Source organism: Nannospalax galili, unplaced genomic scaffold, assembly GCF_000622305.1.
Source record: "Nannospalax galili isolate Female #2095 unplaced genomic scaffold, S.galili_v1.0 scaffold571, whole genome shotgun sequence".
NCBI classification, from domain to species: domain Eukaryota; kingdom Metazoa; phylum Chordata; class Mammalia; order Rodentia; family Spalacidae; genus Nannospalax; species Nannospalax galili.
In genome coordinates, this window is record NW_008330297.1 from 136,408 (window position 1) to 159,659 (window position 23,252).

A 23,252-nucleotide genomic window follows, 5' to 3' on the forward strand; every position below is an offset into this window, starting at 1 on the left:
GTACTGGATTTAACTCTTTTTATTATTTATTTAAGTTTGGGGGGACAGGGTCGCATGTAGTCGAGACCAGCCTGGAACTTGCTACTTGGCCAAAGATGACCTTGAACTCCTAATCCTCCTGCTCTCACCTCCCAAATTTGGAACTATAGGTGTATGCTGTTATGCAAGCTTCTCTCTCTCTCTCTCTCTCTCTCTCTCTCTCTCTCTCTCTGTGTGTGTGTGGTGTGGAGTGTGCTTGTGGGGTGGGGGCTTGTGCTCAACTGTGTAGGTCTTTGACGACGGAGGTTGATGTCTTTCCTCAGTGGCTTCCACTTTCTTTTGAGAGCCAGGACCTCTTACTGAACCTGAAGCTCCCAGTTTGGGTTAGAATGGCTAGCCAGGGAGCACCAGGATCTTTTCTATCTCCCTGTCCCAGGACTGGCGTCACAAGCACAAGCCACCATGGTGCTCTGCATTTTGAGACTCTGTCTCACTGTGTAGCCCAGGCTGACCTTGAACTTCTGGTAATTTTGCTTTAGCCTCAGATGCCTGCTGGGATTACAGGACAGGACAGGACAGGACAGCTCTTTAAACCGATCTCATTTATAGAGATTTTTCTCCCAGTTCCCACTTTCAGAGCCTGGAGTTGGCTGAGTTTGAATGAAGTGCCCTCTCTCTGCACTGCACTTCTTGGTAGGTGGGGAAATGCAGGGCATCTTCTTCCTGGTCCTAATGCGCACCTATAAACCAACAGGTAGCTGATTATTACTACCTTTTGTTTATGATTATTTCCATATATAAGATTATCAGGTACCATCATGTCTCATATTTCATTTCCTCTTTTAGGAAGAATGAGTTTCAGGATGGCTAAGGAGAAAACAACGTTCCCCTGGGAAGATAAGGCGAATGTGTGGGGAAGTTGGAGGTGAGAACGCTGTGCTGAGAGTTCAGGGGGTAGGCATTACTTCCATCCCTCTCCTACACTGCCCTATTCTCCTACTGCACAATAAATAGGGCACAATTATCCAAGCATAAAGTTCTTTATACTAAATTACTTTCCTCCTTTGTCTCTGTTCGCTAATGAACCCCTCCCCCCGCTGGTACCCAAGCCCTCCACCTAACCCCTCTCTCTTTGCCCTTCCACTTCCGCCTCCTGGTCACTCTCGACTTTCCACAGCCCTGGTCTTCAGCATCCCGGGTGATCTGCGGGTGATGAGAACGCTCAGCCGGCCACCTGGCCCCGGGTAAACGTGAGTCCCAGCAGGAGCTCCAGGGTGGGGGTGGTCTCGGAGGGTCCTGCAGGGTCGGTGGGGTGGGAGGCGCGCTCGCCTGACGTGTAATCCTCACGCAGATTTGCATGGAGTTCTCCGGCGAGAAAGCTGGCAGGTCTTCCTATTTCCCAATTGTTTACTTGCCAAGCCTTCAGGTCCACGCGCCTCCCGGCTGCTCCCCGCCCGCTGAAACTTCATTCAAATGCCAGACAGGGCGGCCCACGAGGTAGCGAATGGGGCGAGAGGATGACCTCCAGTCCACTTCCTCCCTCTCGGAGCCCTGGGTCCTCGCCCCCAGCCACCTTTTCGTAAACAAAACTGTCCCCCTGGGCGAGAAGAGGTCCTGCTCTTTTGCGCCCTCTCTCGCAAAGGGTTAATTTTCCCGATCGCTCGAGGGGGAGGAGATTTCCCTGTAGACGAGTAAAAAGCGTGATGGACAAACGTGCGGGCACTAAGACCGCAAGGCATTCATTTCCTCCTTCGGTGGATGCGGAGGAGAGCCCCTGAGCGAGGAGCCGGGAGCCGCGGCGCAGGCAATGCTTAACCCTGGATGTAGCTGAGGCTGGGAGAGAGCTGACGGCCGGGGAAGACCTCGGGGGGCGGGAGGGGAAGCAGACAGGAGCGTACTCCAAATAAAAGGCTCTTCACAGATTATTTTATTTTGTATAGAGAGCACGTAGCGACTCCGAAGATCAGCCCCAATGAACATGTCAGTGTTGACTTTACAAGAATATGAATTCGAAAAGCAGTTCAACGAGAACGAAGCCATCCAATGGATGCAGGAAAACTGGTAGGTGATGCTTCCGCCTCGGTACTGTTCTGGAGCCAGGCGCGTTTCCGCGGAGTGTGCGTCGGTCTTCCCCATCTGAGCGTTAGTGCGGCGGTAAACCGCCGGCTGCAGCCAGCCGACCGCGGAGTTCCCGGGTCTCTGTGCATGAAGCGTGCGATCTGGGTGCCCTGTGTGAGCCGCGGCCACACGGACATCCTCATGTAGATTATATAACGTAGAACATATATGTGTGCCTGGAAGCAGATCTGCGAGCCTGGAGAGGCAGGAGACGTGCCAGAGTTCAGATAACCCACCTGTGCTGCCTCCCGGCTCGCGTTTAGATTTGGGGTTTTTGGCTTGGCCTCCTGCAACTGGAGCGTGCGAGGCAGCGGAGGGAAGACCGGGTCGTCTCTCCCTTTAACCCTCTCCAGCCCGCCGCCTCTGGTCCTCGCCCTCTCCCCATCCCTCATGTCCTTCCTTTCTCCTTGTGGTTCTCCCATCTCATCGCCCTCCTGACTGCCGCCCCCAGTGGATGCCGGGGTTCAGGGCCCCCCTTTCCCCCGCAGATTCCTTTGAGGTTTCATGAAGACATCGGGGGGTGGAGGGGCGGAGTGGAGGGGACAACGAAAACTGCAATAAAAATGAATGAACCGGAGCAAGTGGAGCCACGCCATTATTAAGTTTCTGTTTAAGGAAACGCCTTTTGGACACGCTTCTCCACGCCCGGCGCCTGCAGTTCAGGCACAGACCAGAAAGCTCCGGAGAGCCGGGCAGAGTCCTTGGGGTTCTTCAGAACTTTTGATCTGGAAGAACACCTTTCTTGTTTACTGTGTTGGAAAATCCCTGGGTGGGAGGCGATCCAGTGTCACCTTGCACTATTTAACCGGGGAGCTCGCGCCTTCCTCGTACACTAAAAGCCGTGGAGACCCTGCGCTCCTCGCCTTTACCCGGCTCTGGCTCTCCGCAGAGCGCAAGCCCAGCGCCGGCGGCCCGCCCCGGAGGGGCTGCTGGGGGCGGCGGGGCTCCCGGGTCGGGGAGGTTCGGCCGCGGGCCGGAGGGCGGTGGCGACCTGCCTTCCCTCCATTCAGCGATGGGGAGCCGGAGCCACCGGCGTGCGGGGCGGGAGGTGCGGGCGCCAGGGGCGCGGGCTCCCCTTCCTCTGCCTGGCCCCGGACTCGCGCTCCCGCCCCTTCCCGGCCGCCCCGAGCCCCCCCTCGGCCTGCAGCTTCCCGCCGGGCCCGTGGGCATCTACGGGGCGGAGCCTGGCCCGGGGCGCGCGCTGCTGCAGGGTGGGTGGACTGGGGGCGGCATCCGGGTGTCCTCGCGGGCTGGGGCCGGAGGGCCTTGCACTTCAGGTTGGGCGGCGGTGGAGAGGCCCGCGCGCTGCGGGAAGCCCAGTCCCCGTGGTGCACTTCCTCCTCCCGCCGAGCGGAGGGTGCCGAAGGCGGGGAGGGCGGGGACCCCGCAGCCGGTCCCGGGCCGGAGCGTCTCCGCAGCCGCGTGTCTCCATCCCTTGGCGCCCCATTCTAGCCCGCTCCCATCCCGCCAGTAGCCCTCTGTCTGCGTTTGCTAAGGCTTGGTGTCTACTCCCTCGCATCCCTGTCGGGCCTGCCTTTCGGGACCAGGCATAGGCGCGTGGCACTCGCCCTTGGCCCTTCCATGCACCGCCGTGGTCGGTACTGCCTCTTTATTTGTTACCTTTCCTCTAAGACCACTTCCTGTGCATGCTGAATCATTTTCCTCATCTCGCCAGTCCCTTAGTGACAGAGCCGCTCTCAGAGCCAGACAGTTCCTGGTCCTCCTGTGACTCAAAATAACCCAAATGCACCCTGAACACGATTTCTCCTTAACTCTTTAACTCTACCTAAAATTACTGGCAAAATCTTTCCGTAGCTTTCTTTTCTGTACCTATTTACACACGCGCCTGTGGCTCTTAAAGGCATGGTCCCAGTTTCATCGCATTTTTGGTTCTGCAAAGGACCTAGTACAGTACTTTCTTAATGCAAATGCTTGGAAAGCCGGGTGATGAAAAGCTGGTTTTCTTGCCAGCACTACCTACTTGTACGCATGCTCCAAGATAAGCATGCTGGCTTCAGGCGCACTGGATGTGTGCCCTTCCTGCCTTCCTGGGCTGTGTAGGCTTTCTGTTCTTGGTTTGTATATGCAGTGAAAGAATCTACCTCCTGAGTCTCCTGTTCCTTAACCCTGTTGCTTTCCTGTTTTTACCTGACAGCATTTCTTCTAGTATTCTGGAAGTTTAGAATTCCATCCCTTCCCCCGAGAAAAAACCCCAACAGCCAAAATGTCTTGAAGTAGGTATTATGAGAAACTGAAGGTTTTTCTCCTCGTGTCACTAGAAGGGAATGCCATAATAAAGGCTTATAGACGCCCTTGAGAGAGGAATGGGGGGCTTGGGGACTGTGAAGAATTAACCTGATCTATTCACTTAGAAGGGTTTAAAGTAGCTTCTGCCCAGTCTTTTGAGAATTTATTTGTCATTGTCCTTAATAATCTGACACAAACCATAAACAATTTGCTACTTTCGAGAATTACAATGTATCCCAAGAAATGCTTTTATGAGTATTTGTTTGAAGATTGTGAGGAGAGCCAAGAGTGGTGGCTTAGAGTAGGCTGAATGTGCTAGAATGTGCTGGTGATCGTGGTTTAGGACTCAAGGAGTTCGTTAAACCCATCCCATAATGCATTCCTTAGCTACCTTGGCACCCATCACAAAATGGGGCTCCAGGTTTGGACTGGTGTAACTCTTAAGGATTAGACTGAGACAAGTTCATGAAGTTTATTACTGTTTTAATGTTTAGTCTGATACATTGGCTTATATATGAAATATTATAAACAATTTTTGTAGCAGTTACTTTCGTACAGGATAGACTGTAGTAACAGTTAAAATGTAAAGTAGTAAGTGTATTCTCTTGGAAAAATCACCCTGAATTATATGTTGAAACTATATGTCCAGTTAAAAATAGCCTGGGTAATAATCTGGGGAGTTTCTAAGACAAACTAGAGGAAAATGCCTTCTTCTAACTCCAAGTAACATTTTTCAGTTCCAGTTTCATACTGAAAGGCTCTTGTGATTTGACAACATTAAAATAGAGACCCTTTGTTCTTTTATGAGATGCCTGGCCTTTACCTGCTGTGCTCACTAATAGCTGACTTGATTCCTAAGTGTTGCTATCAAGGGAGCAGAATCACCTAGCGATTGCAAAGGCGACATCAAATTCATTGAGTGAGAGGGAAAGCAGGCTGTGCTTTCTCCCTATCAGCAACCCCTCCAGGTTTGTGCTAACAACAGTGGGTGTTCGCTGCTCTGGTTGTAACTGCCTGGCCAATGATGATTATCTTCTGATGTCGGCTGACACGGTGTTCGCCAATAGGAAAACAGGAGGCCTGTGCTGACTGCTGTAACAGTCTGTATGTGAGGTGACGTCATCAAAGGGCTTGCCTAGAACCTCATGAAACCCTCCCCCTCTCCTGGCATCCTCCACACACCCAGCTTTCAGTGCTTTGTATATTTTTCCTGACTTTTTTCCTCTCCCCCTGTGGTGTTTTCTATAAGGCTTTTATTTTATTTTACATTTTGAGTTTTGCATTCTGGGGTTATGAGACAGAATTTTTATTGTCCAGCAGAGGAAAGCTTTTTATTCACAAATATATTTTTACAGAAGGGAAAAAAACAGGCTTTAAAAGAAGTTGCAAGTCTATATGTTCTTTTTTATATGTGCGTTTTAGAAGGCAGTGTGGCGTGTCATGTCAGTTTTAGAACACAACGGCGTTATAAATCTGTGTTTTGCTCAAAATATAGTAGTGTAAGGTTGATGGAGCTTTTCAAATGAGATCTAGGTTGTTTTCCTTGTCTGGAGAACTGCTTTGAATTGCTCCAGAAATTTTCTTGGAGCCTGTTACCTGTGTCTGAGAAAAGTGCTGGGGCGCCTTTGGACATGGAGCAGATCAGGCCAGAGTTTCGTGGGTGATTATTAGCACGATAACAGATGTGATTTGGGTCAGTTGTGTAGGAAAATGTTGTGTCTATATTGAATTCGTTATACAGTTGCCATTTATTTTGGAGAATCATGCCTCATGTTAGCATTAGGATTGAAAAGTCATGAGTAAGAGGATCTTGGTGATCTTCTGTGCACTGGGGTACAGGTATGTATGTTAAGAGATAAGGCATGCCAGGCCTGGTGGCACAACTTTGGCCTGGACTTCCAGGTATCTTTCAGGAAATTGTGAGTATTCATGTATTCATTCCTTGTTCAGGGCCCAAGGACAAAAGCCAGCTTAATGTAAATTATTTTGCTGTTCTGTTAATCTACTTATTTGTTTTAGTTAATATATGGAATAAAGGGTTCTTTTTAATCTTTTTCTGTCTTTTTTTTTTTTTTTTTTTGATAAGGTCTCTTAAATTGGAATCTGAATTGTATTGTTTCTGGAAAATTGCTGGTTACCTTTACATTGCTGATTCTAAAGGTGTCAAGGTATAATTAGAATTTTACTCTATAGCCAACCCACTCCTTGTCCACCAGTTGCTTTATGTACTCTCTTGAAAGGAGAATCTTTCAGCCTAAGACAGTGGAAAAGCTCTGAGAGAATGAAGACTTTCACATACTTAGAAAGACCTAAAATAACCAATTAACATTGGCTAAGAAAGTAAAATTAAGAGTCTAACAATATTATGGCTGTTCAAGAATTTGTTCTTTTTATCAGTGATCTGGAATATTTTAGGTCCAAGTACTTTCTGAAGTTAGTTATCCACAACAACTTGAGATGATTTACTTACTGTCTCCCACAGAGACAGAGGTGAACGATGTTGCTCTTTTTTTAATAGGGATCTGACACCCATCCGTAAAACTTGTTTCCATCCCACCTTCCTTGTCTGCGTTCAGAGCTTCCCGACTCTGGTTTGCTTTCTTGTACCTTTGTCAGGTGAACTCAGGGACCTACTTAGGATAGTTAGCTATATCACTCATATTATACCTGTAGATAATCCTGGGAAAGCTGAGTAACACCATGTTTTGGTCCATGACTTCATTTCTTCACCTATAATATATATATAAATGTGCGATGTCACAACTACTCAGAACTTTTTTTAAAGAATCTCAAGTTGTATTTTATCTCCAGTAATATATTTTATATAGAGAGTAGTTCTTTCAAAAAAAATATTACCATAACAAATTATGAATTTGTAAATGTATTGTGCAAGAACATCTCAAAGCTCAGGACCATGGAAAGTCGTCTACATTTAGGTCTATGTATTTACAATTAACTTCGATGTTGAGCACTTGTGAGTTTTAGTTTTCAGGGTTTAGTTTTTGAGACCCAGGCTGATCTAGAACTTGAAGTCCTTCTGCCTCAGTCAGTGCTGGTGTGTGCCCCCATCTTTCCGTCCCCCAACTACTTCTCAGGTTCTTGATTCCCAGGAGATTGTAGTGGCTAGTTCTTTTAGGAAATCTTCTGTTTAGCTAGCCCTTCACTGTTAACATTGGAAATTTACCTTTAAGCCTTTACTTTGTTTTTTTAAAAAAATTACAAGTGAAGGAAGTGAGAACATACGAGGTGCATCACATCAGTTTGCTGATTGCAGCGGTTTTGCTGGATGGTCACGTGTGGCTTTCTAATGTTTTCATTCTGTTACTTTCAAGATTTCATACTTGAGGTTATTTCTGAAACTTTGGAGAAAAGTGAATTTCAGTACGGTAGGAAGAGTATCATTTGTATAATATATTTTGTATATGATGTTTATGATTACATTTTAAGTGAAACGCAACTCTTTTCTCAAAATATAGTTATTACTTTTATGTGTGTGTATGTATGTGTATGTGTATGTGTTTGCTTGTCTGTGCACCATGTGGGTGCAGGTGCCCTCAGAGGCCAGAAATGGTATCAGAGCATTTGTGAGCTGCCTGATGTGGGTTTTCTGCAAGAGTGTCCAGTGTGATTAACTGCTGAGCCATCTCTCCAACCCCCAAGATATTTCTTAAAGATAAATTTATTAACACCTGTCCTTGAAATTTGTTTTATGTGAATTTCAAGACTGAATTTCTGTTGTTGCTGTTGTTTTGTTTGTTTGGTTTTGGTCTTTTTGAGACAGGGTCTCCCTGTAGCCTCAGCTGGCCTGGAACTTGCTATGTAGACCAGGCTGGCCTTGATCACACAACAATTCACCTGCCTCTGCCTCCAGAGTGCTGGTTAAGGCAGAATTTCTGAACTGACTCTTTGTTAATTCTTGGAGAGTATAAATGATATTCTTTGAAGACTAAAAAGATCAATGAAGTGCATGTTTGCCATTTATCTTTATTAGGAGAGTACAGAACTTACCTAGAAGTCTCTGTACATGTTAGTGCTTACACATGTACACATGTGTATTGCAGAGGTTAATGTGACTTTAAAAATAATGAAAACTGATACCCACAAAAGATCCTTTCTTTACTATAAGAACCTGATGAGCTAAACAGACTTTTCCAAAATTTGCAGTAAAGTAGGTCCTAATAAAATTTACCATAGGCCTTTTTTTTAAAAAAGCTAAGTACTGTGATTTTAATAAGCATTTAGGACTACAAAAATTGAACATTGACTCTTGGATTTGCCCCAACTATGGGTGAATTTAAAAAAGAAAAAAAGAGAATCTTAGGTGAGGTTGGTAACTGCTAAAATCCTCAAGTTTTTCCTTTAGGCCCAGTTTTATTTAGCTCCCCTACAGGGATGTTGAATGGAATGTGAGAGGTTTTAGCTGTGAGCCCCACCCTGACTGGGGTTTAGACTTACAGGTGAAAGTGGCTCTGCTGCATTGAATGGTTTCAAGTTGGAATTTCAGGGTCTTCTTTTGGAAACAATGAAAACAGAGTAAAAGATCTGATGAAAAGATTTGTTACTGAAACCTTTTTTTTTTTCTTTTTTGAGACTTTTGAAGGCCCTGAGTACCTTCCACACAGAGGAGCTGAATTAGGTTGTCATTGTTCTAAGAGGGCAGGAAGCTCAAGAAAAGGCGTTTTACAAGGAAAAGCACCCTATACACCAACTTCTGCAATTTCCTTTCAACTTTATGACTTTTGGTATAGAATTAAAGATCTAGGAACGTAGTGTAGATTCTATTCACTGTGGGGAAAGGATAGATACTAAGGGCTATAAGTTGCATAGTTTCTGATCGTAAAAGCGTTCTTTTAAGATATTTTAGTTGTATTAGCTGTTAATCCCACAACAACCTTTTGCTGTTTTATTCTTACTCAGAAAGATGCTGTCTGGGATTTGCCTGTAGGGACAAGTGGAAAAATGGGCTCTAGGCCTTCCTAAAACTTGGGTGGGGGAAGGATTCACACTGACCAAATCTTGTCATCATTTGAATGTTAATAAATACATTGTCAGTATAACAAAGCACTTGAAAAGTTGACTGCCCCAAACCTTCCTGTGGTTTTAGTCACTGATCTTCCAAGTGTCTCTTGTCATGTAATTTTCCTTAAGTGGCTCCTGAACACTTAAAGCCAGAATAACTGCAGAAAGGCCCCGTTAGCCCTGCTGGGTATAATGAACATTAAACTATAAACACTTCATCATTAAGAAATGCTACTTTCTGAATATTGCTGTTCCCTACCTTTCAACACTTGTAATCACAGAAAGGGGTGACACCTTTAGTGATATTTGTATTGTGAGATAGGCACAGTGTCAGCTAAAGCGAGCTGTGCCACATAGACTGAGAACATTCCTTAAGCTCTCTGTGTGCCCTTGTCATGGTGGTGTCTGAATGTAGCACAGCTCTAGACCTGGGAGTTTGTCTCCAGCTGGTGATGCCTGTGGTGGGGCTGACCAGTGGGGAGGCTTCAGTAGTCACTGCTAACTGTCACCCGCTGACTGGCTGGGAATCACCCTGCTCTTGGAGGTCAGATCTGGCGGATCTTTGTGATTTCAAGGCCAGCCTGGTCTACATAGTGAGTTCCAGGGCAGCAGGGTCTACAGGGAGACCCTGTCTCAAAAAATAAAAAATAAAAAAATAAAATAAATAAATAAGTATAAATAAATAAAGAGAATTAAAAAAAAAAAAAAAAAACAACTCCTTTTCCCTAGCTGGGCATGGCAGCACAGGCCTTTAATCCCAGCACTCGGGAGGGAGAAGCAGGTGAATCTCTGTGAGATCAAGGCCAGCCTGGTCTACATAGCCAGTTCCAGACTATCTGGGTCTACTGGGAGACCTTGTCTCAAAAAACAAAACAGACAAACAAAAAACCAAAGAAAAACAAATCGAACAAACAAGAAGATTTAGCTCTTTCCCTAGTTCTAAAGTAGAAAATTCTTGTTACAGGAAAAATAAGTGAAATCATAAAAATAAAGATCGGAAAAGAAGACACACCTTTAATTCTTATGCAGAAGGAACCACTGTTCTGCCCACACGTTTTTATGAGGCCTCTTTCCAAGGGTTTTCTATAGGCCCATTTGGTCCATAATGAGGCGGGTGGCAGGGATCGTCCTCGGCACTTGACATAAACGTACTATCCCTTCAAACCTTTCTATGTGACTGTTCTTGTCTTTACATGATAGATATTTTTTTTGTGTGTATCATTAAATCTTTAACCCCAGAGGCTACTTTTTCTCGTCCCTCTTCATTTGGCAGCCATTCTCAGTATTTTGGACAGTATATTTCTATTATTTTGTTATTAAGTATAATCCTCTGATGATCACCTTTATGTTAATCTTTCACCTATCTGGTGATTTCCATTGGAGAAATATAAATTCTAATTTTGAGGAGAATACTTTTGTTTTTTGGTCTTTTTGAGACAGGGTCCCCCTGTAGCCCCAGCTGGCCTGGAATTCACTATGTAGACCAGGATGGTCTCGAACTCACAGAGATCCTCCTGCCTCTGCTTCCCAAGTGCTGGTATCAAAGGTGTGCGCCGCCATGCCCGGCTCTCCATTTGTTCTTACAAATGATCACCCTGTCCTTTCTCGCTTGGCTATTTTCATACTCTAGGTGTATTAAGGGTATTAGCATTTTGTCTAGCATGACTGCATAATTTCTCTTCCAGGATGATCTCTGTGGCCTCAACTATGCTAACTCTGTAACTCTGCAGATTAGAAACTAGTTTAGTATATGAAGTAGAGATGTGTTTTATATCAAATTGATGGAAACAATTGTGGGTTTGTCTTTATCAGGAACCTATAAGCCTTCTGCCTTGGGAGCAAAGGGTGTTGGATTCATCTGGCATAGTGTACACATAGAGGTTATTGCTTTCTTTGACTTCCTGCTAATTTTGGACTCTCTTATTGTATTGGTGGCGCTTATTTTTCAGGTTTTCTCAAGTGCGGCGATGCACGTGCTTTCTGTGGTAATGTAGTGCAATAGTGAAGCTTCTGGGCTGTGGATTTGGGGGTGGCTGGGTTCACGTTCTTGTTCCCTGTTGTAGAGCTGAGTGCTCTTCAGCACGTTGAGTAGCTTCTCTCTGGTTTGGTTCTCTCATTTCCTGGGTGGAGGTGTTATAGTACTACTTTTCAGAATGGTAAAGGTAATGATAATGAAGTCAGCCTACCTACTTTAGCAGTCTGTGAAAATTAAAATCGTGTGTTCAGTCTTTAGCGCAGTGCCTAGTATGTGCATTTTTGTTACAGCATTATAGTCCCCCACACCATAGGCCCTGTGGGTTCAGGAGAGAAGAGGGAAGACTCTATGACATCATAACTAAATTCCTGAGGCAACTCCAAATGGCTCCGTGTCAACCCAGCAAACTCATGACAAGTGGTAGTGGGTGGGTCCCAAGGGTTGGGAGGAATATGGATTCAACTCCACCTGGAAGACAGCTATAATCCACCTGGAAAGATCTAGGCAAGAGAAACATTGTCAGTATCAATATGGTTTCACCAAAAGCCTTTACTGTGCACATTTTGAAACATTTTCAGAATTTATGCTGTATCTTCAATCCCACATGAACAGCATGAAGAACAGCTAGCCCAGCCATAGGCATCAACTGCTGATGTATTTTCTATAAAAGACCTGAGATTAATTACCTCAGTAATTTATTCATCAAACACAAGTAGTTTCTATATATGTTACACACACCAAAGACAGAATTGCTCTGACTTTGGTGTATATAAGCCTATAAGTTCATGTTTTAATAGTGTTTGGTCATTGCTCAAAGAACCATTTGTTTTGGTGACAGAGGCTTGGCTGTACTGTTTACTTATTAAAGCTAAAATATGACACTAACCCATCTTAGTTTGATTTACTACTAGCCAGGGAAAGAGGAGGAGGGAACCTCTTCCACCTGCTTACTGGGGTAAGGCCTCTGTAGTCTGTGGAGCCTGGAGCTGGCAGCGGCAGCTTGGGTGAAGTGGGTGTTTTCAGAGTTGTGTCCTTATTTACCTTCAATTTACTAATTCTTAGGTCATCGGTGGACTGTCCCTGAGGGCCTTTACCAGCTACGCAGTGAATTTTTTTCAGACTTACTGTTTGATATCCTTGCGATTTCTGGTTTCAATACCTGGTGAAGTAATTCTTCACCCTCCCCTTCCCCTGAGCATCATGGGTGAGCACGAGGCAAGTGCTTTGCCTCTGAACTACACTCCCAGCAATGTTTTATTCTTGACCTGGTGTCCATATTCAAAACCTGAGCACTTCTGTAAGAAGTCACTTTTAGTCCATACTAGAAGTGCCTCTCATTGCTTGAGGTTCTTGTCTAGACTGCCTTAGGCTGCATCCCTCCTAAGGATTCTGCTCCATGATGTCCAGAGAGCTGCCTGTCTTCCAGCGTTGTGACTGTAGCTGTATGGGACTCTCACTTTTGTAAGACTAAGTACATCTTCAAAAATGCCTATTCTGACCTCTCTGAACTTTTTCTAATCCATTCTTCAAATGTCATTTGCAGTCCACTGGTAGTCCCCATAGACACTTCTGAAAAATATAGTAAGGCATCTTTGGGTTTGAACAATTAAACACCAATGCCAGGACACTAAGAAATTTATTAAAGCTTACTAATTTGATACTAGTTCGTTGAAATGAGTGAGACCGTACTGAAGATTGGCCTGGGGAAGGAGTGGAGTTGTGTGCTTTGGGACTTTAGAAGACTCACTGTATATGGGATTCTAGAAAATGTTAAGGATACTGTTAGTACTGAACCAGCAGGGTTGTCTTGAGTTGTAGTCAGTTTTTTTGGGTTTTGTTTGTTTTTTAAGGCTTGGATCCAGGCTGGCCTGGATCTCACAGACAGCCTCCTGCCTCTGCCTCCCCAGTGCTGGGATCAAAGGGGTGCACCAGCACGCCCAGCTGTAATTAGTGTTCTTTCATTTATATTTTCAGAAATACTGTCTTAATCTGTATTTTGTGATTTCTGACTGAGATTACACTGCTTTGTCTGTACCAGGTTTCTCTCTAGGTCTCTGTAATTACTCATCTTTTTCCACTAATAGAAAAAGACCGTATATTTTTTTTTATGTTTAACCAGGTATCTGGGCCTTACTCAGCTGGAATTTGTTTCCCCCTGAAATAAGGCAGGCATCCCCTCAGGGAGCAGATTGGTGGGTCTGGGGAATGAATCAAGTCCTTGTGGCTTGGTTCTGTCCTGCATCCTTTGGGGCAGCCTGCCTAAGCCATTGATTTCACAGACTCAGCTGCTCACCTTCAGCCATCCTGCTCTGCTGCGTCATTTACAGGGACCAGGATGTAACGCAGCACCCAGAAAGACACATGTAGCCTCACTCCTTTCCCACCTGGAGATCACAACCAAGTCTCTGGTGATCTGGCTTCAGTCCTTTCTCTGAATTCATTCTCCTGCTACCCTCATCGCCCCCACTACTGTCCTGCCTTTTTCTCTTCTTCAGTCTTTAGCGCTATCTAAGTCTCAAGTCTGATCATATCACTCCTGAGGTTAAAAACTTTCTGTGGTTTCCCTTTGTTTTTCCGGGAACAATCAAATACTTTTGAAATGTTGCCCAGTTCTTCAACACCTGGCTGGCTCTGTGACCTTCCTAGAGTTATCTGTTGCAGCGGCCCTCCTCCCAACCTGCCTGTCAGACTTTCTCTTTTCCATTTAATAAAACTCGTTCCTTCCTTGTGGTTTGCTCTCCCTTGGTTCCTAGGAAGAAGATTACTGTTTTCTTTCCCAGTGTGTATGTCAGAAGTTACCACAGTATTTGCCAATAGTTACATGAATGTGTGTTGAACAGAAGAATGAATATATGTATCAATGCCTGGGACTTTGATTCATGTTCAAAAGTGTCTGCTTGTGTACATGTTTATCTTTTTATTTCCTTAGTGAGTTATGCAGGACTGTAAGTGCCTTGGGGGTTCATATTTTATTTCTTTATTTTAAAGATTTCAAAAAATTTTTATTTTATGTGCATGAGTGTCTTACTTGCATTTACGTATGTGCCCATGGAGACCAGAAGGGTGCCAGATCCCCTGGAACTGGAGTTACAGATGGTTGTGAGCCGCCATGTAGGTGCTGGGAATGGAACTCAGGTCATCTACAAGAGCAGCAAATGCTCTTAACCACCAGCTCCTGAAAATTCACAGTTTGATTGTCTTCACCCAGTCTTAATTTTAAGAGGAAAAAGGCATCAATTTAGCACGACTTAGTGAGTATTTGCTAATCGTTGGAATTTGTTAGTCCTTTTCTAAAGTCTCAAACCATATAGTCTACTCAGGAAGAAGTAGCATTTAAAATAAGAATTTTCCTGAAATTGGATGTAGGGTAGAAGTGCCTGGGGTAGGGGAGGGTTGGTGGAAAGACTAGAAGAAAATAATATGAAAATACTAAAAGTAGTTGTATAGAGGTGGTTAAATGTCACTTCTTTCTCTGCTGTTTCTGTTTTCTATACTTTGTATTACATTTGGGGCATGTGTGAGTGTGATCCATGGTCTCACTTTCACTGTTATGCTTATTGTTTTTATAATGAAAGATAAATTGCAATTTTCAAGGGTATATGTATCATGTAGTGTCAGGTGACAAAATATGTTTTTAAGTGAATATTTTAAAATTCATTAAGGTCAGAGTACAGTTAAGTGGAAAAGCAATTTGAGAGGAGACTGAATTGTACATTCCTACCCCAAATGAATGTGCTTTCTCGGGTTAAGATAGAGGTGAACATAGTTTGATTTTACAGTGAAGTTCTCTTTTTCCAGTAATAAATTATGTAGTCTTAATTTTTTTTAAGAGGGAAAGGTTTATATTCTTTAAAGTAGAATGATAAAAGACATTAGCTTAACTTTAACACAATTTTTATGCATGGGCTCAGGAATATATTTAATGGGGCAAAGGTTCCGTAGGGATGGTAGTTATCTAATCTAATAGAGATGAAAGATTAAGCATAAACCTGTCCCAAGAGAGAAAGAGAAAGAATGAACAGCGTAATTGGCTCAGGGACCTTGTTGCACCTGGAGCAGATGCTGCATGCTTCCCTGGGGTACCTCATTAGCAAGTAGACCCCACACTGCAGGGTAGCTGGGATCCAGTGAAGGGAGCTAGAAGGGACTCCTTGCTGGAATAAGGGTTGAAAAGAGTCAGTGTAAGTCCCAGGGTATGTATGGATCCTGGGAGCTGCTGTGGGAAGTCAGGGTTGGGCAGTGTGGCCAACCTCTCCACAGGACTGCTTTGGGGAGCAAATCTGATGATTCTGGGCATTGCTTTGGACTCTTGCTTCCTCTAAACTTTGTCTTAGAGAGAGATGAGTATACAGAAAGTAGGGGTTTTGATGCTATTTTACACTGCAGCTATCCTGTAGTTGGCCAGCTTAGCCAGGCTCCAGGAAGTTCTATTTAGTCTCGGGCCTACCTTGTCCATGCTAAGGAACTAGTCAGGAGAGAAAAGGGATGTTATAGATAGAAGACTGTTGAAAACCATGAGAGATTCAGTTTTTAAAAACCTCAATAAACGAGTCAATGATAATCTTGGTTCTGCCGTTTTTCTAAAGTTAGATGAAATACCATTATTAAATTACAGACTGAGTTAAACTTGTCTTATTTCTGCATGCAAAGAGCCAAACTATGTGTTAGAAAATAATATGCTGTTTTAAGAAAGATTTATTGTCTATCTTAAGTAAATGCTGCAGAGAATTGGTATTAAGGCTAATTAGTAAGCTGATAACTCATATAAAAGTTGAATTAAGATAATTAATGTTTTAGATGTATTTGACCCTTCTTGAACAGCGTTAAAATACTACTTCCTCACAAGATAATTTTTCCTATAGTATTTTAATCATTTAATCTGTTCAACATTATGATTTTCTTCTGTATTAGAAAAAAAGGCAGGTATACTGGGTATGGTGGTGACACCTTTAAACCCAGCACTCTGGAGGCAGAAGCAGGTGAATCTCTGTGAGATTGAAGTGAGCCTGGTCTATGTAGGGAGTTCCTGGCCAGCTGGGGCTACTGGGAGACCCTGACTCAAACAACAACCACAACAACAACAACACAAATATAAATAATAATAAATAAATAAAACTACCACTTACTTCTTAAGTTTAAAGTATTCTGACTAGAACAATCTTTGACTATATAAACACAGATCCCATTAGAAAAGAAAGGCTATGTGTTATGTATTTGACTCTTTAAAACTTTAAATCCGAAGGTCATCCTTCATCATGGAAAAGAGCCCACCATTGAATTTCTTCAGAAGAGCGCGCTTTTCTTAATTCATTTGCAATATTTTTTCTTTTTATATACCATTTCTGAAATATTTTTGAAGCGGTCTAGATACCATATTTACAAATTGAATTACTTCAAATGTATATTATCTTTATGGATTAAGAAAAAAACCTTAAATTCACAATTTCCACATCTAATTAAGCTTATTTCATTTTGAAAATAGACTACAATATTAATACAGTATGAGATGACAATTGTAATAAAAATAAACCTTCACTAATGGTTGGGCTTATTTTTGAATCCAACAAATGTGGACCCTAACCTTCAGTTTGGCTGTCACAGAGAGAAGAGATCTGTACCTTGTGCCTGTTTCTGGGCTTAGATTTGGGTGTTATTTCATGTGGATAATTCAGACAAGCTCAAGGTTTTGGTTGTTTTAAATTTGCATGGCAAGGATGAAATAACAAACCCAGTATGGAGAACTACAGGGATCAAACAAAAGATTCCACCAAGTTTTTGAGAATCACTGTGGAGAAGGAACAGAAAGCTCAGCCTTAGACCCATGAGTTTAATCATCTGACAATAAAGCTTTGGTGGGGAATATTTCTTCCACACAAACTCCATTGCCCCCACCAGTGTTGAAGGGACTGGGAAACAATGGAATAGTGTGTTTCCCACTGCCTCCCCATGGCCTACGAAAAATAACAGGTGTATGGAAGGGGCTGCCTGCCTCAGGACAGAGTTTGGATTCAGTGGCAGACACGGGCTCTTCTGTATTTATAGTGTGGGTGAGCTGTAACACTGTGTTTTCTTTAGGTAGTTAACAGCGTAACAGCTCTGTATGTCTTGTTGATGTGCAGTAACCGGGACATTTGGAATGTAGCAGTTTTCTAAAGCGTAGTTATAAGTTATATTTTCATTGATCTTAGTCCAGACCATCAGTAGTTTGCTAGTTTTTTATCAATAGTTATATTATCTTTTTCAAAATTTCATGTGAAAATGATATATATCACTTCTGTTTTCCTGAGTTTCCCTGGGCTTAACAGTGTGATGCCTCTACCCAACTTTCATAAATGTATTATTTTTTGCTTCATCAGTTAAATTATGTGTACCTGGGGAACTAGAATTATGAATATTTTTTCCTATTTTAATGTAAAGGAGTACTTGGATTTAATTTGATAAAACAGAGATGTGCGTTAGCCCAGAATTGTTTTTTAAAGGAACAAATGTCTATCAATTAATAGTTTTACTTACTATGAATTGGCCTGGAACAAGAACTGTAATACATTGTAGGAAATTTAGGAAATATAGCTAATAAAAAATTAAATGTTACCCCCAAAACAGTCTTAACATTTGGACATAAATGTTTTAAAATATTCTATCTTTATGTTTTTATTTATTTATTTTTATTTTATGTGTGTGTTGTCAGCATGTATGCAATGCCCATGGCAGTCAGGAGGGAGAGTTGAATCTCCTGGAACTGACTGGAGGTGTAAACAGTTTTTAGCTACCACGTGGGTGCTGGGAACTGAACCCAGGTCCCCTGGAAGAGCACACAGTGAGTACTAACCGCTGAGCCATAGCTCCAGCTCTCAGGCTTTACGGATTTTGTTTTTGGTCTTTTTGAGACAGGGTCTCCCTGTTATTCCCACCTGTCCTGGAACTCACTTTGTAGACCAGGCTGGCCTTAGACTCACAGAGATCTGCCTGCCTCTGCCTCCCGAGTGCTGGGACTAAAGGTGTGTGCCACCATGCCTGGCTTGTCTTCATGTTTTTAACACGGATGTTTTCAGTGTTTATCATCCTATCTTTTCTATAGCCTGACTTTGTTTGTTTGCCCCTGATTTTGTGTTTTGAGACAGGGTTTTGCTGTGTAGCCCCAGCAGGTATGGTATTCACTATATAGACCAGACCAGCCTCAAACTTACTGCAGTTCTCCTGCCCTATCTTCCCAGGTGCTGGGATTACAAGTGTGCACCACCATGCCCAGCTACTGATGTTTTTTTCTTAAAATTGGATGGATATTTTGTGCACCAAACTGTAAATGAAAGTGTTTTTTTAATGTTCTAGCTGACACACGAAAACTTGAAAAGGTGAGTATTACTGTTGTAAATCAATGTATTCTTTTTCCATTATCCCTAAAAGATAGGAAAAGCAAAGCTAGCAGTTTTAAAAGGATAGTTTGGATGCTAGCATTAGAATGGTTTTCACTCTGGGCTGTAGATGTAGCTTGCCTCGAATGAACAGAGCCCTGGGTTCAGTCCCTAGCACCACATAAGGCAGGAGTGGCCTGTAATCTCTGCAGCTGGGTGGAAAAGGAACATCCAAAATTCAGGGTCATCCTCACCTATGTAGTGAGTCCAAGGCCAAGCCCTGTCTCTAAAAAAAAAAAAAATTAACTCTCAAGTACAAAATGCAATCATTTTGTCAGAGCAGTGGGAGAGGGGGCACAGCTCTGTGTTGTTGACTGTGGTGACCTGGGGCAAGTTCTTCAGAGACCTACACGCAGGTGCAATTCTGGATTTTGCTGCAAAAGTGTTGAGAGTTCACATTTCAATTACTATATATACGATTGTAGTGACTTCTGAAATTACATTGTTCAAAGGAGGTGTGTGTGTGTGTGTGTGTGTGTGTGTGTGTGTGTACGCCCCTGAACACAGGCTCACATGACTCAGTTGTCAGGCTTGGCAGCCAACCTGTCTACCCTCCTCCTCCTCCTTTTTTTTTTTGGTAAATGAGGTCCTAGGATGGTTTCTGAGGCACACTGGACAGGTTTAAAGTCAAAAGAGAGGTCATAAGGGTCCAAGGAATCCTGACTATGTAGACCACAAGGAAGTTAAGATATGTTTTGACTATAACCAAAGTTCCTGATCTGGTTTGTGAGATTTTCACAAAATTACAGGTTTACAGCTGGGAAAGAAATATGGTTAAACTCCAAAGTTCTGTACACTGAGGCCATAAGCTCGGTTCATTGCTATTTTGACATTTTTATTTGCAGTATCTCTATAAAGAAAGGAGTATTACCTATATATAGGCAATCTTCCCAGTGAATTTTGTTAGTTGTCAAAATTCTTGACTCTTATTGAGCTGTGAGACTTTAACCAGACCCCAGGGAGAGTGACTTTCCCATATCTCCATAATTTTCTATCTTTTTATCTTGCCTCAATTTCAGTTTATTCTGCCATGGATTATGTCCTCTTTGGTTAAAACTCCAGTTTTCTGTGCAGAGTGCATTTGCTAATCAGTTGAGATACTGTCGTTTATGTTTTCTGAGACAGGGTCTCACTATGTAGCTATGGTTGACTTAGAACTTTCTATGTAGACCAGGCTGGCCTCGAACATACAGAGATCTGCCTGCCTCTGCCTCCCAAATGCTGCGATTAAAGGCATGCGCCACCATGCCCAGCTTAGGTTGAGATACTTTCAGCAGCAAGTAACAGAACTTGACTAAGCCTCAAAACATAAAGACATTTAACTGTTTCACTCATTTTTCAGTGGTTTAATCATGTCAGAGATCTAGGTTCTAGCTGAATTTCTGTCTTATCAACTTTAATGTCTAGGCAGTTTTTCCTATGGTCACAAGATGGCTGTACAACTTATCACCAGGCTTCCCACCAGCTTCCAAGCAGAAAGAAAGAAGTGAGAAAATGGCTTCTCTTAATTCTCTTCCTTTTCGAGGAGAAACTTCCAACCCAACACATAATTTGTTTGTTGTGTGTATGCATGCATGTGTGCACAAGTCATGGCAACTTTGTAGTGGTCAGAGGACCATCTGTCAGAGTCAGTTCTGTCTTTCTGCCTACCATATGGGTCTCTGGGACCAAACGCAGGTCATCAGGCTTGATGGCAGGAACTTTTACTGCTGAGCCATCTTGCCTGCTCCCAAGGGTTTGCGCTTATTACTAAACTCTGTCATCACTGTCATTCTCGGCTGCAGTCCTCACTCTCAGAACTTTCAGTGCACAGAGGACTGGGCTTTCTGTGCCCACTTTTTTATTGTCTACTACCAGAGTAATGCTTTTGTGCTGGCACAGGAAAACCAGTGGGTTAGCTGTAGATGAGCATGCTGGTGTAAAAACATCCACTCTGAGAAAAGGCATAAGACTGGAAAAAAAAAAATAAAAAATCTACTCATCTTGGCACTTTACAACTCCTCACAAGCAGAATGATCTGAAAAATTAGGCTATTAATGATGTAAAATGTAAATCACTCTTTAACTTCTAAAGGTAGAGCTTCAAGTACTGCCTTTGTGACAGTAGAAGAATTCAACTTTCTGTATTGAAATATCAGAACCATTTTTTGCATTCCAAAGGAATTCTTTGTGTTTTTCCTTTGAGGCAGTGATTGTGAAAACTGGGCTTTCTTTTTAGTACCATTGCCTATCAGTACAATAAGAATTAGTTATGACTAGTTATTTGTTGCATTGACTCATTTACAAAAAGTGATTAAAATTGTTTGAGGGGAGGGATTTTATAATCTGAAAATTTCTTTCTGTTTTTTGTTTAAAACTATCAAATTATTCTCCTATAGTGTTATTTAGTGTGTAAATTGTGTTGCTGTATATAACTGTCTCCCAATTGGCTAGTTCCTCCAAGGGGCAGGGCCTGCCCCCCCCCCCCAGCATGGACTACTGAGGGACTGCTGGGAGCCATCTTGGGATGTGGGTAGCACGCATGGCAGCATGTGCATGGCATGGTGTGGGGAACGCACCTCGCAGCAGCTCCAGGACAGTATGGCCTGACTCTTATGGACCTGGGGCTGGCCCCAGAGGCATGAGTGAATGCTAGTAGTGAGTATCGGCATGGCACAGTGTGATATGGCTGGCTCTGAGCCGAAGTGCGGGGCTAGGCACTGGGTACTCATTCCTTTGTAAGTTAATAAATGCACATAAAGATATGTTATACGGTTTGCTTGATAGTGCAGGAGACCCAGAGAGAACTTGAGTGACAACATAATGTATGCTTTTACAAAGGCAAAGTGCAAGTGAATAGTTACTGACAAGTCTTAAGTTCAGGGAACACTGAGATGGGTTGTTAGGGACGTGGTGTTTAAAGAAGAGTTACAGACACCTGGACAGCTAGACCGCAGTGTGGTGGGGACTCTGAGGAGACTTCTGATGAGAGCCTTCAAACTTGACCCAACGTTGACAGGGCACTGGGGCCACTAAGGCACAATGTTTTTTTCTTTCTTTTCTTCTTTTTTTTTCCACCTCTTTGAGACAGGGTCTCCCTGTAGCCCCAGCTGACCTGGGACTTGCTTTGTAGACCAGGCTGGCCTCGAACTCACAGAGATCTACCTGCCTCTGCCTCCCAAGTGCTGGGACCAAAGGCGTGGGCCACCATGCCTAACTTGTATCTTTCAGCTTCAAGTTATTCAGTACATGAGCTCAGTAAAGATCTGTTTTGCTGTCTAAAGCAGGGTACCGCATAGACTGATTGTGTGTTAGTGTGTTTTGTATCATACACCATGGATGGAGTGCAACTCTAGGGCACACTGTGTGGCTTCTAATTCTTGTCCAGACATTATTAGTTCTAAGGTAGATGCCATGTTTTCTCCGAACCTTGGTCCTCATCCCTAAAATGAGATGGTATTAACCCAATAAAGTTGCTATATCACTAGTGCTATGTATAAGCTATAGTTACATTAACGCTGGTTTTAAATATACAAGTCTTTAACGTTTTACCAGTACCTTCACATTATCTCATGGAAAAGTAAGAATTTTCACCACAGCTTTGTAAGGGAGCACATAGTAATTTTATATCCTGAGATTGAATTTGTCTTTTTTTTTTTTTTTCTGCCAGAGGTTAATCTCAAGTATCATTTTTAAGAAGCTTTCTACCCTGTTTTTTTTTAAGATTTATTTTTATTATTTTTATTTATCTGTATGTGTCTTTGTTAAAGTATCCACACATGTGTACCTGTCTGTGGAGGCTAGAAGAAGGCTTTTGATCCCCTGGAGCTAGAGTTAGGTACGGTTGTGAGCTGTCCAGTTTGGGTCCTGGCAAGCAAACTCAGGCCCTCTGGAAGAGCAGCAATTTGCTCTTAATCCCTGAATCCCTCCAGCCCTCATCTTGTTTTTTTGAAACAGGGTCTCTCAGTGGCCTGGAACTTGGCCAGCAAGTCCCAGGGATCTGTCTCTGCCTCCCTAGAGCTGGGATTACAAGTGTGTGTCACCATTTTTTTTTAATGTGGGTTCCAGGGATCAAATTTAGGTCTTCGTGTTTGTGCTGCAAGCACTTTACTGATGAATCCATCTCCTCCACTCCTTTCTTTTTAGTTCTTTAATTATAAATTTTATTTATAGTATAAGCAGGAATTGTTTGTAGAATTTAATCTTATATTACATGGTCTGTAAATACAGCATTAAGAAGTGAAAGGAACAATTAGTTACTATGTAACAAATATCCTCACAGTTAATTGTACTCTGTGAGAATAATTGCACTGTTCGTTCACTGCATTGCATTTTGGTGTGGTTTTAATTCCAATTTAGGGGAAGACTAGAAGTCAAGGTGAAGATGGTGGTATCACATGTGGCACTGTCCTGCAAGCAAGCCTATCCTGTACCCATGCATTTTGCATGTGTATCCGATGGGCTAATGGAAGAAGAGCAAGTTTATCTGGTGAGGATGCCTTGCTATGCTGGGAACGTGATGCT

At 43.1% G+C, this 23,252-nt stretch overlaps 1 protein-coding gene across 3 annotated transcripts in view; it reads left to right on the plus strand.

Annotated features, from left to right (window-relative positions):
• Window positions 1-1,141: 1,141 nt before the first annotated feature.
• Window positions 1,142-23,252, plus strand: part of Elovl6 (ELOVL fatty acid elongase 6) — a 143,139-nt gene continuing 121,028 nt past the window's right edge. Inside the window, exons 1-2 of one of the 3 annotated variants that reach the window (XM_029568610.1) lie at window positions 1,142-1,229; window positions 1,920-2,040. In XM_029568610.1, the coding sequence (XP_029424470.1) occupies window positions 1,952-2,040 (89 nt within the window). In that variant the 5' untranslated portion in view covers window positions 1,142-1,229; window positions 1,920-1,951. Of the gene's footprint in view, window positions 1,230-1,570; window positions 1,784-1,919; window positions 2,041-2,973; window positions 3,692-23,252 lie in introns of those variants that run through there. The other 2 variants (XM_008843449.3, XM_029568612.1) reach the window with 2 other exon arrangements.